Source organism: Melospiza melodia, chromosome 25, assembly GCF_035770615.1.
Source record: "Melospiza melodia melodia isolate bMelMel2 chromosome 25, bMelMel2.pri, whole genome shotgun sequence".
NCBI lineage: Eukaryota > Metazoa > Chordata > Aves > Passeriformes > Passerellidae > Melospiza > Melospiza melodia.
The window spans coordinates 10164012-10182912 of NC_086218.1; the positions used below are offsets into that span (position 1 = coordinate 10164012).

An 18901-nucleotide genomic window follows, 5' to 3' on the forward strand; every position below is an offset into this window, starting at 1 on the left:
TGGGTCCGGGGGCTCCGCTCTGACCGTGCCCGCCGCAGCTCCCCTCATGCCGCCCACCGTGGCCGTCGTGGGCGGCGGCATCAGCGGCCTGGCCGCCTGCTACCACCTGGTGCGCGCCCCCCGCCCGCCTAAGGTGAGCGAGCGTGCGACCCCCGAACCTTCTCCTCGGGACCCCCGAACCTTCCCCCGCTCCATCCCGGGACCCCCGAACCTTCCCCCGCTCCATCCCGGGACCCCCCGCTCCCCTTCCCTCCGGGTATCCGTCCCCGGGTCACCTCGGGACCCCCGGTGTCCGCCCCTGGGACCCCCATCCCTGCAGAGATCCCCGGTGTTCCCCGGGACCCCCAATTCCCCCGGGATTCCCTTTCACCCCCCCAATTCCTCCAGGACCCCCAATTCCCGCGGGGTCCCCACCCCTCCCGGGACCCCCAATTCCTTAAGAACCCCAAATCCCTCCGGTACCCCCATTCCCGCGAGGTCCCGGTGTTGACTTGGGGGTCCCGGGGCTGATTTGGGGGTCCTGGTGATGATTCGGGGGTCCCTGTGTTGACTCGGGGGTGCCCGGGCTGATTTGGGGGTCCTGGTGATGATTCGGGGGTCCCGGTGTTGACTCGGGGGTGCCCGGGCTGATTTGGGGGTCCCGGTTGTGATTGGGGGTGACGGGGGTGTCCCGGGGGTGGTTTAGGGTCCAGATATTAATTCGGGGGTCCCGGGGGTGACTCGGGGGTCCCGGTTGTGACTGGGACTGCCGGGGGTCCCGGTGGTTACTGGGGGGGTCTCGGTTGTCATTGGGGTTCCCGGTGGTGATTCGGGGTCCCTGGGGTGATCTGGGGGTCCCGGTTGTGACTGGGACTCCCGGGGGTCCCGGTGGTTACTGGGGGGGTCCCGATGGTGATTCGGGTTCCCGGTGGTGATTCGGGGTCCCGGGGTCGATCTGGGGGTCCCGGTGTTGACTGGGGGCTCCCGGTTGTGATTCGGGGTCCTGGAGGTCCCGGTGGTGACTCAGGGTCTCGGTGGTGATTTGGGGGTCCCGTTTGTGATTATGGGGTCCCAGTGGTCCCTGGTGATCCGGGGGTCCCGGTTGTGACCCGGGGGTCCCGGTGCTGACCCGGGGGTCCCGGTGTTGATCCGGTGTCCCGGTGTTGACCCGGGGGTCCCGGTGTTGATTTGGGGTTCCCGGTGTTGATTCGGGGTGCCGGGGGTCCCGGTTGTGACCCGGGGTTCCCGGTTGTGACCCGGGGTTCCCGGTTGTGACCCGGGGTTCCCGGTGTTGACCCGGGGTTCCCGGTGTTGATCCGGTGACCCGGGGGTCCCGGTGTTGATTTGGGATTCCCGGTGTTGACCCGGTGACCCGGGGGTCCCGGTGCTGACCCGGTGTCCCGGGGGTCCCGATGTTGACCCGGGGTTCCCGGTGTTGATCCGGTGTCCCGGGGGTCCCGGTGCTGACCCGGTGTCCCGGGGGTCCCCAGGTGGTGCTGCTGGAGGCCAGCGGCCGCTTCGGGGGGTGGCTGCAGAGCTCCCGGAGCGCCGAGGGCGCCGTGTTCGAGCATGGCCCGAGGGGCGTCCGGCCCGCGGGGCCCGCGGGGGCACAGACCCTGCACATGGTACGGGGGAACGGGGGGTCCCCGCGGCTGCTTTGGGGGTGCTAGAGGGGGTCCTGAGGGCTGGGGGGGGTCCCCGGGGCTGGTTTGGGGGTGATAGAGGGGCTCCTGAGGGCTGGGGGGGGTCCCCGGGGCTGGTTTGGGGGTGCTAGAGGGGTTCCTGAGGGCTGGGGGGGGTCCCCCGGGGCTGGTTTGGGGGTTATAGAGGGGTCTCTGGGGTTTGGGAAGGGGGGTCCCTGGCTGGCTATTGAGGGTCCTTAGGGTTGGTTTTGGGGTGCCAGAGGAGTCCCCGGAAGGCTGGGGGAGATTTGGGGAGGTCCCCGTGGTTGGTTTTGGGGTGACACAGAGGTTCCTGGGGGCTGGGGGGAGTCCTTGGGTGGGTGTTGGGGCTCCCTGAGTTTGGTTTTGGGGTGACAGAGGGGGTCCTGGGGGGAGTTTGGGGTATCAGAGGGGTTCCTGGGTGGGCATTGGGGGTCCCCGTGGTTGGTTTTGGGGTGACAGAGGGGTCCCTGGAGTTTGGGTGGATCCCTGGAAGAATTTTTGGGGTCACTGGGTGAATTTTGGGACTCCCTGGATGATTTTTTTGGGGTTCCTGGATGAATCCTGGGTGGATTTCTGGGGGGATTTCGGGGGTCCCCGTGTGGATTTTGGGGGTCCCTGGATGACTCAGGTGTCTGGGGTGCCCCTCGGTGTCCCCGCAGGTGTCGGAGCTGGGGCTGGCCGGTGACATCCTGGCTGTCCCCAGGGAGCACCCGGCGGCTCGGAACCGCTTCCTCTACCTGGGGGGGGCCCTGCACCCCCTGCCCTCGGGCCTCGGGTGGGTGGCACCTGTCCCCTGGCACCAGGGCCACCCCCCCCTGTCACCAGTGTCACCCCTTGGCTGCGCGCTGTCCCTCAGGGCTGTCCCCAGTGCCACCCCTGCTGTCTCCAGGGGTTCCTGCGGGCTGTGCCCTCTGTCCTCGGTGCCAGCACCCTGTCCCCAATGCCACCCTCGCTGTCCCCAATGTCACCCCTGTCCCTGCTGTCCCCAGGGGGTTGCTCAGGGCTGTCCCCAATGTCCCCCCTGTGTCCCCAGTGTCCCCCGTGTGTCCCCAGGGGTGTGCTCCGGGCCGTGCCCCCTGTCCCCAATGTCCCCAGGGGTTGGTCAGGGCTGTCCCCGGTGCCACCCCAGCTGTCCCTAATGTCACCCCTGCTGTGTCCCCAGGGGTGTGCTGCATGCTGTGTGCCCTGTCCCTGCTGTCCCCAATGTCCCAGCGTTGCTGAGGGCTGTCCCCAATGTCCCCCCTGCTGTCCCCAGGGGTGTGCTCCACACCGTGTCCCCTGTCCCCAGTGTCCCCAGGGGTTGCTCAGGACTGTCCCCAATGTCACTGCTGTGTCCCCAGGGGTGTGCTCCGCGCCGTGTCCCCTGTCCCCAGTGCCACCCCAGCTGTCCCCAATGTCCCCTCTCTGTCCCCAGTGGGTTGCTCCGTGCCGTGCCCCCTGTCCCCAATGTCCCCAGGGGTTGCTCGGGGCTGTCCCCGGTGCCACCCCAGCTGTCCCTAATGTCACCCCTGCTGTGTCCCCAGGGGTGTGCTGCATGCTGTGCCCCCTGTCCCTGCTGTCCCCAATGTCACTGCTGTGTCCCCAGGGGTTTGCTGCGCACGGTGCCCCCTGTCCCTGCTGTCCCCAATGTCACTGCTGTGTCCCCAGGGGTGTGCTGCATGCTGTGCCCCCTGTCCCCAATGTCCCCAATGTCACTGCTGTGTCCCCAGGGGTTTGCTGCGCACGGTGCCCCCGTTCTCGCGGGCCCTGCTCTGGAGCGCCCTGCGGGATCTCCTGACCCCGGCGGGGACGGCGCCGGACGAGAGCGCCCACGGCTTCGCCCAGCGCCGCTTCGGGCCCGAGGTGGGTGCCCCAGAACCCCTGATCCGCCCCAAAACCCCCAAATCCACCCCAAAACCCCCTGGAGCCACCCCTAGAACAACCCCAGAACCCCTGATCCACCCCAAAACTGCCTGGAACCACCCCCCTAGATCCACCACAGAACTCCTGATTCACCCCAAAACCCTGATCCACCCCAAAATCCCGGATCCACCCCAAAACCTCCTGGAACCACCCCAAAACCCTTGATCCATCACAGAACCCCAGATCCACCCTAAAACCCCCAGTTCCACCCCAAAACCCCCTGGAACCACCCCCAGAACCACCCCAGAACCCCCCAAAAACACCATCACACTCCAAAACCCCCAGAACTCCCCCGAGAACCTGCAGATCCAGCCCAAAGTCCTCTGGAACAACCCCAGAACCCCCCAAGACCCCCAGAACCCCCTAAAGCCCCCATCACACCCCAAAACACCGACCCCCCAGAACCCCCCCAAAACACTGCCACACCCCCACAAAAATCCCCATAACCACCCTCAAAATCTACAGAACCAATCCCAGAACCCCTCAAAACATCGCCCCCCAAAAAATTCCCCATGAACACCCCTAAAATCTGCCAGGACCACCCCCAAAACCCCCCAAAACCCCCCCAAAGCCCCCGTAACCCCACCCCAAAATCCCGATAACTCACCCCAAACCCTGCTAACCCCACCCCAAACCCCGATAACTGAGCCCAGAGCCCCACCCGGCCTTATCGGGGTCTCCCATGGCTGGGTGGGGTCCCATTGTCACCATCCCTCCTGTCACTGTCCCCATCTCCACTGTCCCTTTGTCCCTGTCCATTCTGCAGGTGGCCGAGGTGGCCGTGGACAGCCTGTCCCCGTGTCGCTGTCCTTGTGTCCTTGTCACTGTGTCACTGTTGCTGTCCCATCTCTCAGGTGGCTGAGGTGGCCATGGACAGCCTGTCAGTGTCCCTGTCCCTGTGTCACTGTCACTCTCACTGTGTCCCTGTCCCTCAGGTGGCTGAGGTGGCCGTGGACAGCCTGTCAGTGTCCCTGTGTTACTGTCCCTGTGTCCTTGTCACTCTCCCTGTGTCCCTGTATCCTTGTCCCTCTGGTGGCCGAGCTGGCTGTGGATGGCCTGTCCTCTGTGCCACTGTCCCTGTGTCACTATCCTTGTGTCACTAACCCTGTCCTTGTGTCACCTGTCACTGTCCCTGTGTCACTGTCACTGTCCCTGTGTCCCTGTCCCCAGGTGGCAGAGCTGGCCATGGATTCCCTGTGCTGGGGGGTGTGTGTCACTGTCACTGTGTCACTGTCAGTGTCCCTGTGTCCCTGTCCCTGTGTCACTGTCCCTGTGTCACTGTCACTGTCACTGTCCCTGTGTCACTGTCACTGTGTCACTGTCCCTGTCCCCAGGTGGCGGATCTGGCCGTGGACTCGCTGTGCCGGGGGTGTGTGTCACTGTCCCTGTGTCACTGTCCCTGTGTCACTGTCACTGTCACTGTCCCTGTGTCACTGTCCCTGTGTCACTGTCCCTGTGTCACTGTCACTGTGTCACTGTCCCTGTGTCCCTGTCCCTGTCCCCAGGTGGCGGATCTGGCCGTGGATTCCCTGTGCCGGGGGGTGTTTGCCGGGGACAGCCGGGCCCTGAGCGTGCGCAGCTGCTTCCCTGCCCTGTTCCAGGCCGAGAGAGAGAGGGGCTCCGTGCTGCTGGGGCTGGCACTGCCACACGGTGGGGACATGGGGACACTGCTGGGGCTGGCACTGCTGGGGCTGGCACTGCCACACGGTGGGGACATTGTGGGGACATTGGGGACACTGCTGGGGCTGGCACTGCCACACGGTGGGGACACTGCTGGGGCTGGCACTGCCACACGGTGGGGACATTGGGGACATTGGGGACACTGCTGGGGACATGGGGACACTGCTGGGACACTGCTGGCTCCGTGCTGCTGGGGCTGGCACTGCCACACGGTGGGGACATTGTGGGGACATTGGGGACACTGCTGGGGCTGGCACTGCCACACGGTGGGGACACCTTGGGGACACTGCTGGAGCTGGCACTGCCACACGGTGGGGACATTGGGGACATTGCTGGGGCTGGCACTGTCACACGGTGGGGACATCGCTGGGGCTGGCACTGGGACACTGTGGGGACACTGCTGGGGCTGGTGCTGGCATCTGGTGGGCAGGGGGACACCCACGGGTACCCTCAGGTGCCACCTCTTGGACGGGTCCAACCCGCGGGGCTGGGACAGGGGACAGGGTGGGGACACCCCCAGGTTGGTGACAGGGTGGGGACACCCCCAGGCTGGTGACAGGGTGGGGACACCCTGGGGCTGGTGACAGGGTGGGGACACCTCCAGGTTGGTGACAGGGTGGGGACCCCTGATTTGGCCGTGACCGGGATCCACTGAGGGCTGGCATTGGGGACACCCCGGGGTTGGGACAGGGCACACGGGGGGGACACCCCGGCCCAGGGGACACCGCGTGCCCCTCCCCGCCGTTGTCACCGCGCTGTCCCCGCAGGTGGCGGCGTTGGCGGGGCGGGCCCCGAGGCGGGGCTGGCGCGGCGGGCGCGGGCCGAGCGCTGGAGCCAGTGGTCGCTGCGGGGCGGGATGGAGTCCCTGGCGCGGGCCCTGGTGGCCTTCGTGTCCCCGCGCGGCGCCGAGCTGCGCTGTCACACGCCCCTGACACACCTGCGCCACCGCCGCGGCCAGTGGCAGGTGGGGACACCGCCCGTGCCACCCGCTGCCTTCGCTGTGTCCCCTCCCCGCTCTGCGTGCCACTGCCACCGTGCTCTGTCCCCTCCCCGGTGTCCCCAGTGCCCCCAATGTCCCCTCACCAGTGTCCCCAGTCCCCTCTAGAGTGTCCCCAGTGCCCCCAATGTCCCCTCACCAGTGTCCCCAGTGTCCCCAATCCCCTCCCCAGTGGCCCCAGTCCCTTCCCCATTGTCCCCATTGTCCCCATTGTCCCCAGTGTTCCCATTGTCCCCAGCTCACCCTGCCCGATGCCACCATCACGGCCAATCCTCAGTGTCCCCAGTCCTCTCCCTAGTGTCCCCATTGCCCCCAGTGTCCCCTGGTCCCCTCCCCAGTCCTGTCCCCGCTGTGTCCCCGCTGTGTCCCCAGCTCACCGTGCCTGGTGCCACCATCACGGCCAATCCCCAGTGTCCTCAGTTCCCTCCCCATTGTCCCCAGTCCCCTCCCCAGCATCCCCAGTGCTACCCCCAGTGTCCCTTTGTGTCCCCATTGCCCCCAGTGTCCCCAGTGTCCCCTGCTGTCCCCCCAGCTCACCGTGCCCGGTGCCACCCTCACGGCCGATCACGTCGTCAGCGCCCTCCCGGCCTCAGGTACAGCGTGGGGCTGAGGGGGGGATGTCCCTGCCGTGTCCCCTCGGTATCACTGACGCTGTCCCCGCTGTCCCTGCTGTCCCCTCTGTGTCACTGACTGTCCCCGCTGTCCCCTCGGTGTCGCTGACTCTGTCCCCGCTGTCCCTTCGGTGTCCCCGCGGTGTCACTGATGTCACTGACTCTGTCCCCGCTGTCCCCTCGGTGTCACTGACGCTGTCCCCTCTGTGTCACTAACTGTCCCCGCTGTCCCCTCGGTGTCACTGACTCTGTCCCCGCTGTCCCCTCTGTGTCACTGACTGTCCCCGCTGTCCCCTCGGTGTCACTGACACTGTCCCCGCTGTCCCCGCTGTCCCCTTGGTGTCACTGACACTGTCCCCGCTGTCCCCTCTGTGTCACCGACTCTGTCCCCGCTGTCCCCTCGGTGTCACTGACTGTCCCCGCTGTCCCCTCGGTGTCACTGACACTGTCCCCGCTGTCCCCGCTGTCCCCTCGGTGTCACTGACTCTGTCCCCGCTGTCCCCTCGGTGTCACTGACACTGTCCCTGCTGTCCCCTCGGTGTCACCGACTCTGTCCCCGCTGTCCCCTCGGTGTCCCCGCGGTGTCACTGATGTCACTGACTGTCCCCGCTGTCCCCAGCGCTGGCGCGGGCGCTGCCGCCCGAGGCGGAGCCGCTGGCTCGGGAGCTCCGGGCCATCCCGGCCGCCTCGGTGGCCGTGGTGAACCTGCAGTACGAGGGCGCCGCGCTGCCCGTCACGGTGAGCGCTCCCCGCTGTCCCCACGCTGTCCCCACGCTGTCCCCAAGCCCCGCGGTGACCCCAGCCCGTGCCCGTCCCCGCAGGGCTTTGGGCACCTGGTGCCATCCTCGGAGGACCCGGCGCTGCTGGGCATCGTCTACGACTCGGTGGCGTTCCCGGAGCACGACGGGACCCCCGCGAGCCCCGGGGTGGCCTCGCTGCGCCTCACGGTGGGGACACTGGGGGGACACTGGGGACACTGAGGGGGTGACACTGGGAACACTGGGAGGACCTCGCTGCGCCTCACGGTGGGGACACCACGGGGGGACACTGGGGACACCACGGGGGGACACTGGGGACACCGAGGGGGTGACACTGGGGACACTGGGAACACTGGGAGGGCCTTGCTGCGCCTCACGGGGGGACACCAGGGGGACAATGGGGACACTGAGGGGGTGACACTGGGGACACTGGGAGGGCCTCGCTGCGCCTCACGGTGGGGACACCACGGGGGGACACTGGGGACAACGTGCAGGATTTGGGGAGCTCATGGTGGGGACATCATGGGGGGACACAGAGGGGGACAATGGGGACAACGTGCAGGGTGACAGGAGTGATTTGGGGAGCTCATGGTGGGGACATCATGGGGGACACAGTGAGGGGACACTGGGGACACTGGGAGGGCCTCGCTGCGCCTCACGGGGGGACACTGGGGGGTACACTTAGGAGGTGGCACCAAGGATGCCAGGAGGGGTGACACTGAGGACACTGGGGGGGTGACAGGGGTGGTTTTGGGGGGCTGGCAGTGCCCCCCAGGTGACACTGGGACCCCCTCACTGCAGCTCACGTTAGGGACACTGAAGGGGGGACACCAGGGGGAGTGACAGGAGTGATTTGGGGGGGCTCACGGTGGGGACATCGTGGGGGGGACGCCACGGGGTGGCACTGGGGACACTGGAGGGGGATGACACGGGTGATTTTGGGGGGCTGGCACTGAGTGACCCTGGGGACACTGTGGGGGTCACAGAGGTGATTTTGGGGGGGGTGGCATTGAGTGGCACTGGGAGGGGTCACAGGGCTGATGTTGGGGTGATCACAGTGGGTGACCCTGGGGACCCTGTGGGTGTCCCAGGGCTGATGTTGGGGTGTCCCCAGGTGATGCTGGGCGGGGCCTGGTTCCAGCAGAGCTTTGGGGACCCCGCCCTGGTGGCCCCGGAGCTGCTGCTGAGCCGGGCACGGGCAGCCGTGAGCGAGCACCTGGGGCTGGCCGGGACCCCCAGGAACGCCATCGTCAGCGTGCAGCAGGTGGGGACACCGCGGGGTGACACTTCGGGGGGCTCTGGGCGGGTGACACTTCGGGGAGGTGACATTTTGGGGCGGGTCCTCCTTGTTGGGTGACATTTCAGGGGTGTCTCTGGGTGGGTGACACTTTGGGAGGGCTCTGGGTGACTGGCACTTCAGGGAGGTGACATTTCGGGGGGCTCTGGGTGGGTGACACTTCGGGGAGGTGACATTTTGGGGGGGGGAGCCTTGTTGGGTGACATTTCAGGGGTGTCTCTGGGTGGGTGACATTTGGGGTGGGTGACACTTTGGGAGGGCTCTGGGTGACTGGCACTTCAGGGAGGTGACATTTCAGGGGGGGGTTCTGGGCAGGTGACATTTTGAGAGGGCTCTGAGTGGGTGACGCTTCAGGGAGGTGACATTTCGGGGATGTCTCTGGGTGGGTGACACTTGGGGGGCCGTGACACTTTGGGGAGGTGACATGCTAAGAGGGCTCTGGGTGGGTGACACTTTGGGAGGGGGGTGACATTTTGGGGGGGACTCTGGACAGGTGACAGTCTGAGGGGGCTCTGAGTGGGTGACACTTTGGGATGGCTCTGAGTGGGTGGCACTTTGGGGAGGTGACATTTTGGGGGTGTCTCTCAGGGTCTCACCCGTGTCCCCCCTCTTTTCCCAGGACTGCATCCCCCAGTACACGCTGGGACACTGGGAGCGCTTAGGTGAGAGTGGCAGGGCCGGGGGTGTCCCCTGTCCCTGGGGGTGTCCCCGCTGTCCCCAGAGTGTCCCCAGAGTGTCCCCACTGTCCCCCAGAGCGCATCCAGCGGTTCCTCAAGGAGCAGCAGCTGCCCCTGAGCCTCATCGGCGCCTCCTACTCCGGGGTCTCCGTCAACGACTGCATCGCCAGCGCCAGGGCGGCCGTGGGGCAGATTTTGGGGTCCCCCCCCGAGCCCTGAGCCCCCCAGGAGCTCTGACCCTTCCCCCCCTGCAGTCCTGGGGTCCCCCCATGGCCGCCAGTGTAGGACAAAATGAATTTTTTTTTAATTGAAAAAAAACCCTTTAGAAAGGTCCAGGGAGCGGCTGATAAATACAATAAATACCCGCGTGCCCCAGCCCAAACCCGGGGACCCCAAAACCCATCCGGGGACCCCAAAACCGATCCAGGGACCCTAAAACCAATCCGGGGACACCAAAACCCTGCCAGGGACCCCAGAACCCCATCAGGGACCCCAAAACCAATCTGGGGACCTCAAAACCCAGCCAGGGACCCCAGAACCCCATCAGGGACCCCAAAACCAATCTGGGGACACCAAAACCCAGCCAGGGATCCCAAAACCGATCTGGGGATCTCAGAACCCCATCAGGGACCCCAAAAGCGATCCGGGGACACCAAAACCCAGCCAGGGTCCCCAAAAACAATCCAGGGACCCCAAAACCGATCTGGGGACCTCAAAACCCCACCAGGGGGGAAGGTAGAGAGCCCCATGTGCCCCCCCCGCCCCGGGGGTGTCCCTGTCCCCACTGAGGCGTCCTTGTCCCCTCTGGAGTGTCCTGTCCCCCCTAGGGTGCCCCTGTCCCCTCAGGGGGTGTCCCAGGGGGTGTCCCCTGTGGTGTCCATTCAGGGGGGGGTCTCAAGGCAGGGCTGATGCCACGCTCTGATTGCCCCCCCCCGCTGTCGCTGTCACCGTCACTGTCCCCTCCCGGCGGGGCGCGGCCGCGCTGCCGTTGTTGTGGCCGCGGCGGGGCGGTGACAGTGACAGTGACAGTGACAGCGGTGGCAGCGCGGGCAGGTCCTCGCGGGGCGCCTTGCGCAGCATCTCCTGCCGGAAGCGGCTGGCACCGGGGGCACCGGGGGCACCACCGGGGGCGGCACCGGGGCGGGCGCGGGCGCGGGGGTCGCAGCCGATGTCGGCCGTGAGGTTGGTGTAGAGCGGGAGCAGCTCCCGCGCCAGCAGCGCGTAACTGAGCGAGTTCATCCCGTCCTGCGTCCACGTGCGCTGCGTGCGCACCAGCAGGTCGAACCTGGGGACACGCCAGAGGTGGCACTGATGTCACCTGGGTCCCCTTGGGGTCACCCTACCTGGGGACACGCCAGAGATGTCACCTGTGTGCCCTCCCGGTGCCCCCTGCACCCGCACCAGCAGGTCGAACCTGGGGACACGCCAGAGGTGGCACTGATGTCCCCTGTGTCCCCTTGGGGTCACCCTACACCTGCACCAGCAGGTCGAACCTGGGGACACGCCAGAGATGTCACCTGTGTCCTCTCCCAGAGCCCCCTGCACCCGCACCAGCAGGTCGAACCTGGGGACACGCCAGAGATGTCACCTGTGTCCCCTTGGGGTCACCCTACCTGGGGACACGCCAGAGATGTCACCTGTGTCCCCTCCCGGTGCCCTCTACACCTGCACCAGCAGGTCGAACCTGGGGACACAGCTGAGATGGCACTGATGTCACCTGTGTCCCCTTGAAGTCACCCTACACCTGCACCAGCAGGTCGAACCTGGGGACACAGCCCAGATGGCACTGATGTCCCCTGTGTCTTCTGTCCCCTCAGGGCAGCCCCAGAGCCACCTGCACCAGCAGGTCAAACCTGGGGACGTGCCTGACATTGTCACCGATGTCCCCTCTGTCCCCTCGGGGTCACCCTACACCTGCACCAGCAGGCTGAACCTGGGGACACGCCCGACATGTCACTGATGTCCCCTCTGTCCCCTCAGGGCCACCCCTGCACCTGCACCAGCAGGTGGAATCTGGGGACACAAACCCACATGTCACCTGTGTCCCCTGTGTCCCCTGTGCCCCCTAGCACCTGCACCAGCACCTGGGGACACACCCAACATGTCACCCGTGTCCCCTCTGTCCCCTCCTGGAGCCACCTGCACCAGCAGGTCGAACCTGGGGACACGCCCAAGATGTCACCTGTGTGCCCTGCGTCCCCTCTGTCCCCTCCCAGAGGCCCCTGCACCCACACCGGCACTTGGGGACACAGCCCAAGATGTCACCCGTGTCCCCTGTGTCCCCTCGGGGCCACCCCGCACCTGCACCAGCAGGTCGAACCTGGGGACGTGCCTGACATTGTCACTGATGTCCCTTGTGTCCCCTGCACCTGTGTGGGGACATGCCCAACATTGTCCCCCGTGTCCCTGTGTCCCCCTACACCTGTGCAGGGACATGCCCGACATTGTCACCCGTGTCCCCCACACCTGTGCAGGGACATGCCCAACATTGTCACCCGTGTCCCCGTGTCCCCTGCACCTGTGTGGGGACATGCCCGACATTGTCCCCCGTGTCCCCGTGTCCCCCGCACCTGTGAGGGTTCTCCTCGTTGCCTTTGTCGCTCTTGTGTTTGACCATTTTGTAGTGGCCGATGGAGACGGGAGGGCGGGAGATCTTCATCCCGGCCAGGCGCACCCTAGGGGACAGCGGCGACAATGGCACCGGGGCGGGGACAGCCACAGCGCCAGCCCCGGGGTGGGGCCAGAGCGCTGGGACAGCCCCCGTGTCCCCAAGGATGGGGACAGCGACAAGGGAGGGTCACGGTGTCACCCGGCGCGGGGACAGGGACAGCCACCACACGGTGACATCATTGCAGGGGACACAAACATAGGGACAGTGACAAGGGAAGGTCATGGTGGCACCCCAAGGGGGGACAGGGACAGCCCCAGGGTGGCAGGACAGCCTCTCATGTCCCCAAACAGTGACATCATTGCAGGGAACAGTGAGGCTGGAGGGTCACCATGTCACCCAGGAGGAACAGGGCATGGGGACATCCCTGTGTCCCCTCCCTCGCAGGGTGACAGGACACCCCCATGTCCCCTCCCAGGGCAGTGTCACCACCCCACATGGCACTGTCACACGCCCTGTGTCCCCCCCAAGGTGACAGAACACCCCCCGCGTCCCCCCAGCTCGGTGGGCACACGATGCCACCCCCCAAACGCCACACACCCGTGCCACGGCAGTGTCCCCAGGCTGTCCCCAGGCTGTCCCCTGGCTGTCCCCAGCCCTACCTGGTGGCGATGTCATCGTCCTCGCCCCCCCAGCCCCAGTACTCGTTGGGGAACCCGTTGATCTTCATGTACTGGTCTGGGGTCAGCGCCGAGACCCCCCCGAAATACTGCGGGTACGGCAGGCTGGGGACACGGGGGACACTGTCACGCCTCTGGGACACCCCCCAAAGCGATGCCACACCCTCTGCGTCCCCCCTAGCACAATGTCACACTCCCCGTGGCAATGCCACACCCTCTGCGTCCCCCACCGGGGCAATGCCACACCCTCTGTGTCCCCCACAGAACGATGTCACAGCCCCCATGGCAATGCCACACCCCTCATGTCCCCACCAGGGCAATGCCACACCCTCTGTGTCCCCCACCAGGGCAATGCCACACCCTCTGTGTCCCCCCCAGGGTGACAGGAGACCCCTTGTGTCCCCCCCATGGCAATGCCACATCCCTTGTGTCCCCCCCAAGGTGACAGAACAGCCTTCGTGTCCCCTCCAGAGCAATGTCACACCCCTGTAGGACATTGTCACACCCTCTGTGACACAGCTAGGACAACGTCCCACCCCCCCATGGCAATGCCACATCCCTTGTGTCCCCCCCAAAGTGACAGAACAGGTTTCACGTCCCCCCCATGACAATGTCACACCCTCTGTGTGCCCCCCAGGGCACTGTCACACGCCCTCCATGGCAATGCCACACCCCTCATGTCCCCCCCATGGCAATGCCACATCCCTTGTGTCCCCTCCAAGGTGACAGAACACCCTTCATGTCCCCTCCAGGACAATGCCACACCCTCTGCATCCCCATCGTGTCCCCAAGGTGCCCCAAGGTGTCCCCAGGGTGTCCTCAAGGTGCCTCAAGGTGTCCCCAGGGCATCCCCAAGGTGCCCCAAGGTGTCCCCAAGGTGCCTCAAGGTGCCCCAAGATGTCCCCAGGGCATCCTCAAGGTGCCTCAAGGTGTCCCCAGTGTGTCCCCAGGGTGTCCCCAAGGTGTCCCTCACCTGTACCCGAATTTGTTCATGGCCACGGAGGCGTGTTTGGGGTTCCAGGGGTCGCACGTGTACAGGTTGTGGTCGTTCTCGGGGATCAGGTCCACGTCGTGCAGGAACAGGCAGTCCCAGTCCTCGTCCTTCAGCGCCTCCTTCACGCCCACGTTCAGCAGCTTGGCCCGGTTAAACGTGCAGTTCCCGGCCTGGGGACACCCCAAAATCCACGGGGGTCACCCCAAAATCCATGGGGGTCACCCCAAAATATCCTGGGAAAACTCTAAACCACCTCCTCTAAACCATCCCTAAAACTCTAAACCATCTCTTCACCCACATGTTCAGCGGCTTGGCCCGGTTAAACGTGCAGTTCCCGGCCTGGGCCACCCCAAAATGTTCTGGGGTCACCCCAAAATATCCTGGGGATACCCCAAAATATCCTGGGGATACCCCAAATCCTCCTGGGAACACCCCAAACCATCCCCATTGAACCATCCCTTCACGTTCAGCAGCTTGGCCCAGTTAAACGTGCAGTTCCTGGCCTGGGGACACCCCAAAATCCACTGGGGTTACCCCAAAATGTTCTGGAGTTACCCCAAAATGTCCTGGGAAAACTCTAAACCATCCCCTAGAACTCTAAACCACCCACACTAAAACATCTCTTCACCCACACGTTCAGCAGCTTGGCCCGGTTAAACGTGCAGTTCCCGGTCTGGGGACACCCCAAAATGTTCTGGGGTTACCTGAACCACCATGGGCACCCCCCAAACCACCTCAAATACCCCTGGGTACCTCCAAACCCCCCCTGAGAACCCCCCAAAACCACCCCAAACCACCCTGGGGGCCCCCCAAACTGACTCAAACCTTCCCTGGAGATCCCCCAAACCACCCCATACGACCCTGGGGACCTCTCAAACCCACCCTGGAGATCCCCCCAAACCCTCCTGGGGACCCCTCAAATTCCCAAATCACACCGGGGACTCCCCAAATCACCCTAAACCGCCCTGGGCACCCCTTAAACTACCTCAAACCCTCCCTGGACACCCCCTAAACCACCCTGGGGACCCCCCAAAACACCTTAAACCGCCTTGGGGATGCCCCAAACCCCTCTGGGTACCCCCCAAACCACCCCAGGACCCCTCAAACCACCCTGGGGACCCCCTGAACCACCCTGGGCACCCCCCAAACCACCTCAAATACCCCTGGGTACCTCCAAACCCCCCCTGAGAACCCCCAAAACCACCCCGAACCCTTCCCGGGGACCCCTCAAACCCCACTGGGGACCCCCAAACCACCTCAAACCACCCTGGGGACCCCACAAACCAACTCAAACCATTCTGAGGAGCCCCCAAACCACCCTGGGGACCCCACAAACCCCTTCAAGGCCACTCTGGGAACCCCACAAACCCCTTCAAGGCCACCCTGGGGATCCTCCAAACTGACTCAAACCACCCTGAGGACCCCCCCAAACCCCCCTGGGATCCCTCAAACCACCTCAAATCCCCCTGGGGATGCCCCAAACCACCCTGGGGACCCCTCAAACCACCCTGGGGACCCCCCCAAACTGACTCAAACCACCCTGGGGACCCCCTGAACCACCCTGGGGACCCCCAAAAACACCTTAAACCGCCTTGGGGATGCCCCAAACCCCTCTGGGGACCCCCCAAACCACCCCAGGACCCCTCAAACCACCCTGGGGACCCCCTAAACCACACTGGGGACCACTCAAACCTCCCTGGGGACCCCCCCAAACTGACTCAAACCACTGTGAGGACTCTCCAAACCCCCCTGGGGACTCCCCAAACCACCTCAAATCCCCCTGGACACCCCCAAAACCACCTTAAGCCGCCTTGGGGATGCCCCAGCCCCCCCTGGCACCCCGGCCTGGCACCTGGTGCACGACGTAGATGCCGTAGTGCAGCTGCTGGCGCTGCAGGAAGGGGTGCAGGTAGTAGAGCAGGTGGCCCAGGTGGCCCTCGCGGTTGCGGTGGGGGACGATGACGGCGGTCCTGGAGCGGGACTCGCACTGGGGGGGCCGGTAGCGCCCCCCCCGCCGCACCCCCGGGTTCAGGGCCCGGATCTGCTCCAGCGACGGCGCCCGCGAGAAGGACACGGCCAGGGGGCCCACTGTGGGCAGGGGGCATTGGGGGGCATTGAGAGGGGCATTGGGGGGCATTTGGGGGGCTGAGAGGGGCATTGAGAGGGGCAGGGGGCCCACTGTGGGCAGGGGGCGGTGAGGAGGGGGCACTGGGGGGGCTGAGAGGGGCATTGGGGGCACTGGGACGGCCAGGGGGCCCACTGTGGGCAGGGGGCATTGGGGGCACTGAGAGGGGCATTGAGAGGGGCAGGGGGCCCAGTGTGGGCAGGGGGCGGTGAGGAGGGGGCATTGGGGGGCACTGAGAGGGGCATTGGGGGGCATTTGGGGGGCTGAGAGGGGCATTGGGATGGCCAGGGGGCCCACTGTGGGCAGGGGGCAGTGAGGAGGGGGCATTGGGGGGCACTGAGAGGGGCAAGAGGCAGTGAGGAGGGGGCATTAAGGGGCATTTGGGGGGCTGAGAGGGACATTGGCATGGCCAGGGGGCCCACTGTGGGCAGGGGGCATTGGGGGGCACTGAGAAGGGCATTGGGACGGCCAGGGGGCCCACTGTGGGCAGGGGACAGTGAGGAGGGGGCATTGGGGGGGCTGAGAGGGGCATTGGGGGGCATTTGGGGGGCTGAGAGGGGCATTGGGATGGCCAGGGGGCCCACTGTGGGCAGGGGGCACTGAGAGGGGGAGGGGGCACTGGGGGGGCTGAGAGGGGCATTGGGGGGCCTGAGAGGGGCATTGGGATGGCCAAGGGGCCCACTGTGGGGAGGGGGCATTGAAAGGGGCATTGAGGGCAATGAGAGGGGGCATTGTGGGGAGGGGGCATTGAGATGGGCAGGGGGCCCACTGTGAGCAGGGGACAACGAGAGGGGGGCATTGGGGGCACTGAGAGGGGGCATTGAGGGGGGCATTGAGGGGCACTGAGAGGGGGCATTGTAGGGAGGGGGCATTGAGAGGGGCAGGGGGCCCACTGTGGGGAGGGGGCAATGAGAGTGGCATTGGGGGCACTGAGAGTGGCAGGGGGCAATGAGAGGGGCATTGAGGGGGGCATTGGGGGGCAATGAGAGTGGCATTGGGGGCACTCAGAGTGGCATTGGGGGCACTCAGAGCGGCATTGGGGGCAATGAGAGTGGCAGGGGGCAATGAGAGGGGCATTGAGGGGGGCATTGGGGGGCAATGAGAGGGGCACTGGGGGAGGGCACTGAGAAGGGCTGGGGGCACTCAGGGGGGCACTGGGGGAGCTGAGAGTGGCATTGGGGGCACTGGGGACCCACTGTGGGAGGGGGCACTCAGGGGGGGCACTGAGAGGGGCTTTGGGGGGAGCTGAGGGCACTGCGAGGGGCACTGGGGGTGTCCCCAGATCCCAAACCGGGCCGGGTTTGTTCCCCTCCCGGGGGTCCCGGGCTTTGCCCCCACCCCAAACCGGACCAGCTCCCCCCACGTTTCCCTTCCCGGGGCAGGACGGGGCAAAGGGACCCGGTCCGACCGGTTCTACCGCCCGGGACAGGCTCGGGTCCTGCCAGGAGCGGCGGGAACGGGCTCCGTACCGGGAGAGGGGCTCAAACCGGTTCTGTGCCGGGGAAGGAGCAGCCCCGGCCTCTCCTCGGTCCTTCCTCCGCCCCGGGGGTCTCCGGTTCTTTCCCCCTCCGGTTCCTCCCCGTCCCCCTTCAGGGGTCTCCGTTCCCCTCCCGGTGCTCCCGTTCCCCTCCCGGTTCCCTCGTTCCCCTCGGTGCTCCCGTTTTCCTCCCAGTTCCCCTTCAGGGCTCTCCGTTCCCGTCCCCTTTCCCCCCCCGTTCCCCCCGTTTCCCCTCCCGGTTCCCCCGTTCTCACCGAGGAACGGCGATCTCTGGGGGCAGAACGGCAGCGGCCTTGCAGGGTCGGGCGTCGCTGCGGGGCCATTCCCGTTGCCGGTGCCGCCGCCGACGCGGCTCAGGTTGGCGTACACGTCGTGGGTCCGCGAATAATCCACGGCGGGACCGGCGGAGCGACCGAACAGCGCCGTGAGGTTGCGGAAGCCGCCGAGCGAGAAATACGCCACGAAAGCGAACTGGCACCCGACCAGCAGCGCCAGCGAGCACGGCCGCTCCAGCAGCCGCCGCAGCATCGCGGGGCCGCCCGGTGTTACCGGGAGCCGCCCGGTGTTACCGGAGAGCTTCCCGGTGTTACCGGAGAGCCGCCCGGTGTTACCGGAGAGCCGCCCAAGCGGGCCGGGGCAGCATGGCGGGGACACCGGGGCTGTGGGAAAGAAGGGACGCGGATTGGAGAGGCTCCGGTAGATGGAACGGGACCGCTCCGGTACCGGGAAAGGAGCGGGGGTCGCTCGGTGTTCGCCGGTACCGGGAAATAGGCGGATCCGGCGCAGCGCCCGTGTAGCACCGGGAGGGGCTCGGACCCCGCGGTGCCGGCTCTCCGGTACCGGGAAGGGCCCGGTTCAGTCCCCGCTCGGTCCCGGTACCGGTTCGGCCCAATCCGGTCCCGGTGCTGCTTCCCCCAACGAGTATCGCCGGTCCCGGTACGGCCTGACCCCGGTGCCGCCCCGCCGCTCCTGATCCCGGTACGGACCTGAGGCCGGTCCTGCCCCGCCCGGCCCCGGTACCCGCTCCAGCCCCGGTTCTGCCGCCCCCCCACGGCTCCGGTACCGCCTGTGTCCGCCCCGGTACTGCCGGGCCCGGTTCGGCGCTCCCGCCCCCCGGGCAGCCCCCGCGGGTCACCCCCCTGCCCCCGGTCCCGCTCCGGTCCCGGTACCTGCCCGGGCCCGCTCAGCCCCGCCCGGCCGCCGCCATCTTGGAGCGGAGGGCGCGGCGTGATGACGTCACAGGGCGGGGCCGCGGCGGGGTCACGCTCCGGGCGCACCGTGTGGCGGTGGCGGCCGGGGAGAACCGGGAGAGGTCCCGAGGGGGCCCCGGCGGCGCTCGGTGACCTCAGGACGGGGCGCGGAACCCACAACGACCCGAGAGAGCCCCCGGAGGCGGAGGGGGCGTGGTCGGAGCAAGCCCCGCCTTGGGGG

General features: G+C 66.5%; 2 protein-coding genes across 2 annotated transcripts; one reads left to right on the forward strand and one right to left on the reverse strand.

The window, feature by feature from the left end:
• The first annotated feature begins 7 nt into the window (after nucleotides 1-7).
• Nucleotides 8-9898, forward strand: PPOX (protoporphyrinogen oxidase). Its single transcript, XM_063176405.1, has 12 exons — nucleotides 8-133; nucleotides 1470-1604; nucleotides 2303-2418; nucleotides 3353-3485; nucleotides 5051-5195; nucleotides 5993-6189; nucleotides 6755-6815; nucleotides 7453-7571; nucleotides 7655-7780; nucleotides 8706-8855; nucleotides 9508-9550; nucleotides 9642-9898. Exons 1-12 carry the CDS (start codon nucleotides 47-49, stop codon nucleotides 9782-9784), a joined length of 1455 nt encoding a protein of 484 aa, XP_063032475.1. The 5' UTR covers nucleotides 8-46; the 3' UTR covers nucleotides 9785-9898.
• Nucleotides 9848-18696, reverse strand: B4GALT3 (beta-1,4-galactosyltransferase 3). The gene is made up of 7 exons (XM_063176387.1): nucleotides 18640-18696; nucleotides 17725-18129; nucleotides 15700-15935; nucleotides 13827-14017; nucleotides 12836-12958; nucleotides 12136-12240; nucleotides 9848-10850 (listed from the first exon to the last, which is right to left on the reverse strand). Exons 2-7 carry the CDS (start codon nucleotides 17996-17998, stop codon nucleotides 10460-10462), a joined length of 1320 nt encoding a protein of 439 aa, XP_063032457.1. The 5' UTR covers nucleotides 17999-18129; nucleotides 18640-18696; the 3' UTR covers nucleotides 9848-10459.
• Nucleotides 18697-18901: the final 205 nt, after the last annotated feature.

Coding starts and splice junctions, on each gene's coding strand:
- PPOX (XM_063176405.1), top strand. CDS start 47: ATGCCGCCCACCGTGGCCGTCGTGGGCGGCGGCATCAGCGGCCTGGCC. Junction 2,419..3,352: donor CCCCTGCCCTCGGGCCTCGG/GTGGGTGGCACC, acceptor CTGTGTCCCCAG/GGGTTTGCTGCGCACGGTGC. Junction 9,551..9,641: donor GGGACACTGGGAGCGCTTAG/GTGAGAGTGGCA, acceptor ACTGTCCCCCAG/AGCGCATCCAGCGGTTCCTC.
- B4GALT3 (XM_063176387.1), bottom strand. CDS start 17,998: ATGCTGCGGCGGCTGCTGGAGCGGCCGTGCTCGCTGGCGCTGCTGGTC. Junction 15,936..17,724: donor CCAGAGATCGCCGTTCCTCG/GTGAGAACGGGG, acceptor CCCTGCCCACAG/TGGGCCCCCTGGCCGTGTCC. Junction 14,018..15,699: donor GCATCTACGTCGTGCACCAG/GTGCCAGGCCGG, acceptor GGGTGTCCCCAG/GCCGGGAACTGCACGTTTAA.